General features: G+C 39.0%; 1 protein-coding gene across 4 annotated transcripts in view; it reads left to right on the top strand.

Annotated features, from left to right (window-relative positions):
* VWA8 (von Willebrand factor A domain containing 8) overlaps positions 1–11395 on the top strand; it is a 349620-nt gene that overhangs the window by 154206 nt on the left and 184019 nt on the right. For all 4 annotated transcript variants that reach the window (XR_005532644.1, XM_039257082.1, XM_039257083.1 and 1 more), the window contains exon 20: positions 3403–3474. Coding sequence is in view for 3 of the 4 variants with exons in the window: in XM_039257082.1 (XP_039113013.1) it covers positions 3403–3474 (72 nt within the window). In the remaining variant the exon portion in view is untranslated. The remainder of the gene's footprint in view (positions 1–3402; positions 3475–11395) is intronic.

Raw genomic sequence — 11395 nt, 5'->3', positions numbered from 1 at the left:
ACAGAGCCCGACGCGGGGCTCGAACCCACGAACCGCGAGATCATGACCCAAGCGAAAGTCGGACGCTTAACCGACTAAGCCACCCAGGCGCCCCATCTTAAAGTCCTTTTAACATTTTCTTGTAAGGCTGGGTTAGTGGTGATGCCTCATTTAGCTTTTGCTTGTCTGGAGAACTCTTTATCTGTTTTTCACTTCTGAATGATAACTTGCCAGGTAAAGTATTCTTCTTTGGAAAGGTTTTTTTTCCAGTCCTTTGAATACATGTGCCATTCGCTCTGGCATGCAATGTCACTGCTGAAAAATCTGCTCATTGCTTCATGGGTGTTCCCTTGTGTGTAACGAGTTGTTTTTCTCTTGCTGCTTTTAACATACTCTTCTTGTCTTTAACTTTTGACATTTTGGGGGCACCTGGGTAGCTCAGTTGGTTAAGTGTGCAACTCTTGATCTTGGCTCAGTCATGATCTTAAAGCTCATGAGTTCAAGACCCGCATCAGGCTTTGCACTGACAGAATGGGAATAAAATCCCAAGATCCTTTTTAAATGCTCTCTCCCTCTTTCTCTGCCCCTTCCCCCCCCCCCCCCACCAAGTAAACTTCAAAAAATAACAAACTATTGATGTTTTAATTACAATGTGTCATGGTGTGGATTTCTCAACTCCTCCTATTTGGAACTTGCTGGGATTCTTGGATCTGGATGTTTGCTTCTTTCCCCGGGTTAGGGAAGTTTTCAGTTATTATTTTTCAACTAAGATTTATGCCTCTTTCACTTCTCTTTCCTGGGGCCCTGTAGTGCAAATGTTATTTTGTTTGATGTTGTCCCTTAAGTCCCTTAAACTGTTTTCACCTTTAAACATTCTTTTTTCTTTTTGATGTTTTAATGGAGTTTGTTCCACTGCCTTGTCTTTGAGTTGACTGCTGATCCTTTCTTCTACTTCATCTGTTTTGCTGTTGAACTTATTTAGCTCAGTTGTTATATTCTTCAACATTGTGACTTCCATTTGGTACTTTTTATATTTCACGTCTCTTTGTTGAAGTCCTCACTGTGTTCATCCATTCTTTTAGATTCGGCAGGGGAGGGAGGGCATCCTTATGAGTATTACTTTGAACTCTTTATCAGATAAATTACTTATCTCCATTTTATTAAGATTTTTTCCTGAGGTTTTACTTGTTTTTTCATTGGAACATATCTTTTATTTTGCTTGGCTCTGTTGGTTTCTATACAGTATATGAAATAACTGCCTCTCCCAGTCTTAAAGGAGTGGCCTCATGTAGGAGATGAGCCTTATCCTTCAATGTTGCCTCAGCTCTTGTCTCTTAAATCATTACTACACTTGTTCAAGCTTCTCAGTATATTTTTAATAGTTCCCAGTACCTGAAGATGTGCCAAGATCTCTTGTCCCATAGGGGAGATCTCAGCACTTGGACTCAGGCTGACTGGAAGCCACATCCTCAAGCACTGGCTTTTAGAAGTATGCAAATATATATAGTCCTGTGTACTACAAGTGTACGCCCCTGTGACCATGAGAACAAGGTGATCTAGAGGCGTACACTGGGTGACAGCCATGGAGATTGCGGCTACAGATAAGTGTCTAAGCCCATGGAGATTGGGGCTACAGACAAGTGTCTAAGCCCTTTTCTAGGTGATATGGGGAGCTGGCACAAGGCTAAGAAAGAGAGAGCCAAGATGGCTCCATAGCCTGTGTTCCTTGAGAGTGCTCCATGGGCCTCTAAATGTGTGCTAAATAAGGCTTGCCCCTCACGCTGAAGCTCCAGAAGAAGCAAAGAGGCCTCCTTCACAGAAGATTGAAGAGTGTGCCTCAGTCCACTCTTGCAGTGTCCAATGCTGGTAGCCTGCCAAACATCATCTTTATGATAACCACAGTCTCATGGGACCCAGAAATGCAAGCCCCCAAGATACCAGAGCCAAATGATTAAGGAGTGTCCCCTGAGTGACAGCTGCATTAACCAGGGCACCAGACATAAAAACTGGGGCACGAGATGTGTGTAAGGCTCCCCTCCAGGAGACACTGGTGCTTTGGAGCATGGTAAAGGGAGAGGACAAAGATAGTGCCTGCCCTCCAAGGTCTCTAGTCAGGATTGCAGCCAGCCCCAGGATGCATGTCTTATTAGAATACTGCCCCTCAGGCCTCGGTCATGATGAATAGCTAATAGTCCTTCCTAGAATAACTGAGCTCCTGGGCCTCTTGCTGTGCCCTGGGGGTGGTAACTTTTTAAGAACTCTTCATCCTTTGGTTACAGTCCTGTGGGACCCACTGTATAAGCCCTACTGGCCACCAGAGCCATGTGATATAGAGGTATCTTCTGGCAGCAGTGGCAAAAATCAAGGGCCAGATAGGGGTATGAGCTTCTATCTGGGTGATACCAATTATCACAGTTGTATAGGACCAGGAATGCAAGCTCCCCTGGCCTCCAGAGCCAGATGATTAAGCGGTGATTCCTGGGTGGTAGCCGCAAAAATTGAGGCACGAGACACATGTAAAAGGTGTCTTCCAGGAGATACTAGTGTTGTGGATTATGGGAAAGGGAGAGCATGAAGATGGCATGTGCCAGTCCCCAGCCCCAGAGAGTAGCCCAGCAGGCGTCTGCATGTGCATATTAAATTAGATGCCTGTACCTCAGGCCAATTCTTTAAGCAGGTGAATGAGAGACTCTTGAATGTTGAGAACAAACTGAGGACTGATGAGTGTGGGGTGGAGGGGAAAGGGGGTGATGGGCATGGAGGAAGGCACGTGTGGGGATGCGCACTGGGTGTTATATGGAAACCAACCTGACAATAAACTATTTAAGAAAAAAAAAATAAGCAGGTGAGCCTCCTTCACTTGAAGTGTGGGCACAATCAGCTGCCTCTGAGCTGGGCCCTGGGGCAGGCAAGTCTGAGTGACCAGTCCTCTGAGAGCAATTTCTCAGAGGAAACTAGAGTCTTGTGGGTCTCGGGATGTGAGCCCTTTTGGTTTTCAAAGTTAGATGTTTTGGGAGCTCATCTCTCAAGTGTATGTCTTAAAAGTTGGGATGCTCAATGTGGGGTTCGGACCCTTCACTCCTCAGGGAGAAGCTTCCAGTTATAGGATGCTGCCGTAGGGATGGGGTTTATGTGAGACTCTGTCCCAGCCTCTCCTCCCTGCTTGGATGGTTTTCTTCTCATCTTCCCAGGGTGTAATCATCAGGCAGCTAGCCTCTAGATTTTTCTAAAAGGAAATTATTTCATCTGTTTCTGTATATTCTGTGTGTCCACGGGGGAAGGTTAGTGTAGGATCTTCCCACACTGCCATCTGGAACTGGCACTCTAGATGTTTACGTAGCACGAAGAAGTATTTATTGCTAACTTTATTATTTCACCTTGATTATGCAAAACACAGTTAACCTCTAGTTCTTTTTTCTCTAGCACATGATAGTGATGGAAGACATGCTGAAAGACTTTCTTCTTGGAGAACACCTATTATTGGTTGGCAATCAGGTGAGTTATGGCTGGAACTCAGGTACTAATGAATAAATTATAGTAACAGTTTAAGTTACTATAGTTTAAAGTTTAAGTTTCTTCTCCTTGTTGGAATACGTTTTTAGAAGTGATTCTTCTTTTTCCGACTAAATGACTGAATTAAGCAAAGAGGGCCTTCTACCTTCTGAGTTTTAGAATTATCTCAGGGCTTACATCACCATTCAATCACCCATCAAGTTCTGTCCCTTCTACCTCGTAAAGAGTGACTCTTTTTCTCCCCCAGGGTTATCAAGATATAATTGACAAAATCATAATATATTTAAAGGGTACAATGTGATGATTTGATATACATATACATTGTGACAAGATTCCTCCCATCTAGTTGATTAAACACATCCACTGCCTCACATATTTACCTTTCTTTTGTCATACGAACATTTAGGTTCTATTCTCTTAGCAAATTTTATTATGTAATAGAGCATTATCAACTATAGTCACCATGTCATACATTAAATCCTCAGAGCCTGTTCATCTTATAGGTGAAATTTTGTACCCTTTTCCCAGACTCTCTCTGTTACCTCAAACCCCCGTGCCCCCAGCCACTTCTCTACTCTGTTTCTGAGTTTGACTTTTTTTTTTTTTTTTTTTTAAGATTCCACATATAAATGATACTGCGCAGTATTTGTCTTTCTCTGTCTGGCTTATTTCACTTAGCATAACGTCCTCCAAGTTCATCAAAGTTAGACTCTTGACTGCTTCCATTTGGTATGTACAGGGGAGTGTAAAGCTACCTGCAGGGTTTGTTGGCAAATAAATGCAGAGCAGGTGCCACACAGAGATATGTTTTGCCAAGGGTGGAGTTGCGTGTTCTCTTTCCCTGTGCTTTCCTCAGAGTTCTCATCATCTAGGAGATTTCTCTTTCACGGATGTACTTTTGCAGTCATACTAATGCAGGCCCTTCATCAATGGCTTTGAAAATGCCGTGCTTCGTTTATCAGTAGTATTTCAGCACCTCTCAATATCTCATGCACCTTCTCACCTTCACCTTTATTTCTGTCTTGTGAAACAAAATAATAAAAAAGGGAAAAGACAGGGAAATGGAGACATAGCTTGTAGGTTGAGGACTACAGGCTCTAATGAGGTGGTGTCACTGGTGTTTTTATTTTAAATGCAAAGTGACAAGTGGGAAAATGCCGATTTTAATCACATGATTTATTCTGAAACTAGGTAAACTATTTGTAGCAATTGATCAGGCTTCTTTCTTTCTCTCTCTTTTTTTAAATGTTTATTTTTATTTTTGAGAGAGAGAGAAAGAGAATCCAAAGCAGGCTCCAGGCTCTGAGGCACGGAGCCCAACACGGGGCTCAAACTCACAAACCACGAGATCAGGACCTGAGCCAAAGTCAAGACATTTAACTGACTAAATCATCCAGGCACCCCTTTCTTTCCCTTTCTAAGACATTACATGATGACTACTCAAAAAAAAAAAAAATCAGAAGTGAAGCTTTGGGATTAAGTTTTGGCAGAGAAGCCAGCAGTGGGCTGGTACAATTACATAATAAAGTGTAATGAATGCTCTTAATGCAAACTATCTATAGATATATATGGTCCACCCAGCCTTCTGTTTGCAAACTAGAAACTGGCTTAAGTCCATGAAGGAAACTTTTTAATAGTTGAAGTTGTAAATTTGGAGATGCCTTGAAAGGTGTAACTGTCACCAGTAGCAGCTTTTACAATGAGGAAATTAAGGAGTGTTGATTTTGAGGTAGTTCAAGGTTTATAATGTTTATAAACCCAATCCCACCTTTTCTTTCCATATAATACTATCTTGTCTAAGAAATTTGATATTAGATAAGATTTTATAACTGTTGGAAAGCTGAAAACAGTTCCATAAACTTCACTTATCATAACAAAATTAAGTAACCCACATCTTAGTTTGATGAAGTAAAATTGATTTTTGTTATCTCTTCAATTTTCTATGTAGGATTTTATGGCTCGGTGCAGCAGCTTTCCAAAATGAGAAGCAGAATGGCTGCCTGGTAGCCAAAAGGGACAGGTGCCTGAGAGAGATTACATGGGTCTGATGGTCCCTTAGTACATAAGGCTACATAGTGTAGAACCATTTCAGTATGCCACACATGCATTATTTTCTACTTACTTTAATTATAACATTACATGTGCCTTTAGTGCAATTAGGAGTTTTCATGCTGGCTTTTTTTTTTCTTTTAATTATAGCATGACTTTCTATTTATATTAGCTTGACCAAGAGGGAAAAAAAGAAATGCCTATTTATTTTTGAGTCGATGATGCTTCTTCTGTCCCAGCTGTACTGGAGAATAAGCTTCTTTTTTTTCCATATTTTCTTTTCTCTTGATTTATAGAGCTATATTCTATTTGATATACAGAATTTTGATTGCGGATGTTTGGGGTTATAGAATCAACCTATAGATGCATATTTTTTATTGTTGTTTGAAAACTCCCTAAGAATAAACTTCTGTTTTTGTGTAAGAACCCTTGAGTTTTGAGAGATAGTTGCATTTTATCAGATATTAGAAAGAAGGAATATTTCAGCAATATAGTGTTCTAAAATGCTCAGCTATCCCCTTACCTAAGAGCATTTTTCTAATATGCAGTATTTAATTTTAAGAGATGAAAATGTAATCATCTGGGTATAATGTTAGATAAAATTGCAAAGCAAATCATCAAATTTTGATTTATGTTTAATGAAGCATAATAATTCATAATCACTTCTAAATGAATATAATCCAATAATTTTCCAGATCTTCTTTATTTCTTTCCTTCTTTCTTCCTTCCTTCCTCCCTCCCTCCCTCCCTCTTTTCTTTTCTTTTCTTTTCTTTTCTTTTCTTTTCTTTTCTTTTCTTTTCTTTTCTTTCTTTCTTTCTTTCTTTCTTTCTTTCTTTCTTTCTTTCTTTCTTTCTTTCTTTCTTTCTCTTTCTCTCCCTCTCTCTCTTTCTTTCTTTCCTCATTTTAAACCAGCTCTTTGTATCATTTTACCAATAACAGTGGTCTGCCGAAATTTTTATACTTAAGCTCTCCTTGTATTCCACAGCCCTACTTTTGCCCTTATCCAAATTCTATTGTGTTACATCTTCCTTATCAAACCAAAAGTCAGCTCTGACTGACTTTCACACAGGATGTTTTCTCTATCCCTGACTTCCACGTGCTTCATGTTTTAACGGTACTGATTCTTTAGATACTCTTTTCTGTTCCTTGGCAATTTCTGATCTATCAGCAGTGAGATAAATCTTAGAAAGTATCTCTTAATTTTATTTTTCTGGTTAAAGTTGTAAGTGGCTCCTTCTTGCCTATCAGATGAAATCTCTTTCATAGGGAGACACTCAAAATGAACTGTGACCTGACTCTAAACCTCCTTTATCATTTTAGTTCTTCCCGATTTGAGTTTCTTACCCTCCCCGAAGAAACCAGGCCCTTTTGCTCCCCCAGCCGTTTTCATGTTGTTTGCTTCACACAGTGCTTCCCTCATCTTTGCTGATGAAAATCCTGCCAGTTTTCAAAGCCCAGATGTTTCTTCTTCAGCAAAGCCTTTCCTAGTCTTTCCCAAATAGAAATAATTTTGTGTTACCTAACTGGCTCACTCAGTAGAACATGCAACTTTTGATCTTGGGGTTGTAGGTTTGAGCCCCATATTAGGTATACTGATTACTTAAAAATAAAATCTTTAAAAAATATTAATAATTTTTTTCTGAAATTCTATAGTATTTTTCACTATTTTGATATGATTTGGTATATATTTGATTTCATCAACAGCTGAATTACAAGTTTCTTTTAAGTGTTAAGAATGGTAATACATGTACATTTTATAATTTCTAATATCCTTTTTTAAAAATCATCTCATTTAGTTCTACAACAGCCTTTTGAGGTAAATGTTTTCGTGTTCCACACTTTACAAATAAGCCTTCTGAAACTCAAAAAATTAAATTAAAATAATTGCTCAAGATCACATAGCTAGTTAGGAGCAGAGTTAGTACTCCAACCTTAAAGTTCACGCTTACTTTTCACCAGACCACACTAATGCTTATCCTAGGAACAATAATGATAACAGCAACAAGAATAATAATATGTAATTGCTAACTTTGGTTGAGTGCCACAGGCCAGGGAGTATGCTTTACATACAGAGTACAAGGTACCTTGTAATTTTCTATAAAACAGAGTATATAGGAACCCTATATACTCTTAACTTTGAACTTAGAACTTTGAATTGTTGAACTTAGCTTCAACAGTTAATAGCATTTTATCTAACTTGTTTTATCTATTCTGCCAACACTTTTTTATGTTGTCTTTTCATAAATTATTCTTTTACATAATGCATTTTTCTCATAGCCATTCCAGTATCTATTTCTAGTATAACCACAATTCCATACACCTAACAAATTAATAGTAATCCCTGAATATATTCTGATACCCTTTTTTCAGTTTTCCTCAGCTGTCTCCAGAGTGTCATTTTACACTTGGTTTATTCTAATCAGCATTTAAACAAAGGCTGGTAATTGCATTTAGTTAATATCCCTCCAAGTCTCTTTGAAAAAAGAAAGCTATACTCTCTTACTCTCTTTAACCTGAGCAGTATTAACAATTTTTCACGAATGTAAACATTTTGTTCAGAACTACAGCAATATTGATGAACATCTAAGGAAATACTGTTACAAAAAATTTTGTTAAGCCAAATTAAGTCCCTGAATAATTTATACAGTGACCTCAAGCCATATCCACTTTTTTCCAGGCTAGAAATAACTGCATTCTTTTCTGATTTTCATAGCTTTTGACTTTGAGATATTTATACACTCTGAAAATCAAGCAACATATCTTTAGTGCCAACTAAGCAGAACTCTATGCACGTTGTTATGACCTAACCCTACATAATAATCCTTTGTATCTTACTCCACTAATTAATCATAGACTTCTTGTGATCATACACTCAGTTTTTCTTCTGGTAAAGTCATGTTTGTTGAATTATTTAATATTGAGATACTGTGAATATTTTATTGCCAAAATTAAAGAATGTGAATTTTGCTAATTAATAATGTGAACTGAGCCCTAGCATATTGCTACTGTGCTGCATCAGAAATACAGCACATTGCTCTGCCAGCAGAATTGTCTAATGTCTGTAAGGGGACCGAACAGTTTGTCCAGAAATCTTGTCTGTAGTCCCCAGCTGGTGGTGCCAGCAGGGAATTTGGTAACTAAGTGTGCTATGCTTCTAAGAGCTCTAGCAGCCTGGGGGTCCCAAGGCTATGAAATACTCGTGTTTATCCAATATCTTGACGTTCATCTTTGTTATGTCCCTTCTCCAACCCCTTGCTTATTAGTGAAGTTTCTTGAATTATAATCTGAAAATTCTTGATCATCCAGTGTTTCTTAGTGAATGTTCTTTTGCACTTATTTTGGATCTGTATGTTGTTCTTGCACACACATTGATTTCTCTTTTCCCTCCACAAGATTTGTCATGGCTGCTTTGGTCATACCTAATGAACAAACTACTTAAGAGTATACTTTTGCCATTTATAGCAGCACAGTATTTCAAGGAGAAATTGCAGGGATGCAGATTTTGTCATTCCTGTTTGAAAAAGAGTTTATGACTTTGACAGAAAGCTTCATGAATAAGTGTGTTTTCAAGCCATGCAAACTCGTAGTGCAGCTGACATGTACGTCTTCTCGTCTGACTTCTGGGTACTGTTCCTTGGCTCTGTTGCCAGAAAGCCATTTGTGCAAATGTTTAGGATGATTTACTATTCAGTTTAAAGATTTTTTTATGATTACCTAAGTAGTGTAGGTTCACTGAGAGAATTTGAAAATGAATTTTCAGTGATTCATATAGCAGCAATCTCACATTCTATTATGGGATTACAGAATATTAGAATAAAATATCGTTTAGAGATCAGCTTGTCTAGGCCATCTTTCTTCAAAAGGACACATCTAGGCTCAGATAGTGGTAGAGACATCCATCTGTAGAGAGATAAAGCAGAGATCATAATCCAATTAACTGCTAATATATTAAGTTTATTTTCAGGTGGAAGCAAAGAATTAGAAGGTTAAACATTTGATAGAAATTTTAAGGTTTAAAAAAAGCAGCTTCAATTTATTTCTTCCAATTTACTGTAATATTAGTCTCTTTGTTATTTTTTTATTGCAGTTGGTATTATGACATTCATGTCGTAGCTTTTTTTTATTTAAAAAAATTTTTTTAAAATATTTTATTTATTTCTAGGCGAGAGAGAGACAGCGTGAGCAGGGAAGGGTCAGAGAGAGAGGGAGACACAGACTCTGAAACAGGCTCCAGGCCCTGAGCTGGCAGTCAGCACAGAGCCCGACGCGGGGCTCGAACCCACGAACCGTGAGATCATGACCTAAACGAAAGTCGGACGCTTAACCTAGACTAAGCCACCCAGGTGCCCCTTGTAGTAGCTTTTCTAAAAAGGAAATTAGGACACTATGCAGAAATCATCTGTAAATATTATACAAACTGGTCTAATTCTATGAATGTTATTAAAGAATAAGGGGGAACTGGAAGAAATGCCCTAAGTTCAGGTAAACAGATGAAAGAAAGCAGAACATTGGCAGTGGTAAACATTCACTTGGAGTCGATTTTAAAAATTATTGCAGAAGGAAAGATCCAACTTGACGTTCTCACTGTTCTCCCTCCTGAACGTTGCATTCTATACAGGGGGTTCCTGGACACACGTTTTAGTATATCTTAACTTGGAATTACTGATCTTGACTGATGTATGACATCAGGATAAAAACTCCCATGTAAATCAGTTTAGGGAGGCTACCTTCTAACATTCTGTTTTGCAGTATGGTGAAACAGAAACAGCCCAATCTGTTGAATCAGAATTTTGCTTTCAAATCGCATTGTGTTCCAGGTTCGTAACTACTTGGAATTTAGGTTTGCTTCTTTCCAAGCAGGTACATTACCTCCGCTCACATGGGCTGGAGACAGGATTCAGGTGATTAAGCACTGAAAGGGTGTGTATGCATACAGCAGAGGGCTCCATAAATGTTAGTTTCCTAACATTGTTTGCACAAAGGGAGCAGAAGCTTCCTGGAACAACTTTCTACCTCCTTTAGCAAAAGCAAGTCGCATGATTTCCCTTTCCTTTCTTACTTACTTTCCTCAAATTTTCATAGTTATTTCCTGCAGGTTATATGTGAGGTGCATGAACTGGGGTCCAATCCTGGCCTCAAGAAGAGAGTTTTCCCTCCAAGGCACCAGACATGTTGCTAGAGTACAGTGTGGTGAGTGCTGTAAGCAATGGTTTGGGAACCCAAAAGAGGAGATCATTCTGGTACTCAGGGCAGAGTAGGAGAGAAAAGAAAGGGAGAGTCAGGCAAAGCTTCTAAGAAGCGAGACATTTGATTAGAACACTAAGAATGAGTGGAAGAAGATGATAGATGTGGGAAGGACAGGCTGTTCTCTTCAGAAAGAACAACATAAGCAAAGACATGGAAGCACCAAGGTTTAGGAGACTGTTGGTTCATTAAGAAAGAACATGCTTGAGTGAGGCTTGCAGAGGGCTGACAAGGCAGCCTGCAGGTTTACCTGCTGTGACAGATCCTGCAACATTTAAGTCCCAGGACTGGCCTGAATCCCATCCCTGGACTCATTCTCTCTTGCCTGATCTCCATTCCTCTTTAGGTCTTTTCTCATACTCTACTCCTTTCTCCTCCTCCCCCTTGACGGGAGACAGATGGAGTTTCCCAAATCCTGAATGTTCTCCTTGTCCAGGAAGACAAGGCCTACAGCCTTTTCCTTTCAAGGATTTTACCGCTAATCTCTCTGAGGAAACAGGATAATTAAAATAATAAACCTGAGGAATTTATAAGAACTCCAGAATCTTTCAAAGTCTTTAAAGTCATGGTCCCTGATGTTTTCTCTCACAGAAACTAGAGGCATGTTTA

Source organism: Hyaena hyaena, unplaced genomic scaffold (genome assembly GCF_003009895.1).
Source record: "Hyaena hyaena isolate Hyena2069 unplaced genomic scaffold, ASM300989v1 scaffold_598, whole genome shotgun sequence".
NCBI classification, from domain to species: domain Eukaryota; kingdom Metazoa; phylum Chordata; class Mammalia; order Carnivora; family Hyaenidae; genus Hyaena; species Hyaena hyaena.
Note: the sequence above shows the minus strand (reverse complement) of the source record. Positions and strands in the feature narration are given on the sequence as shown.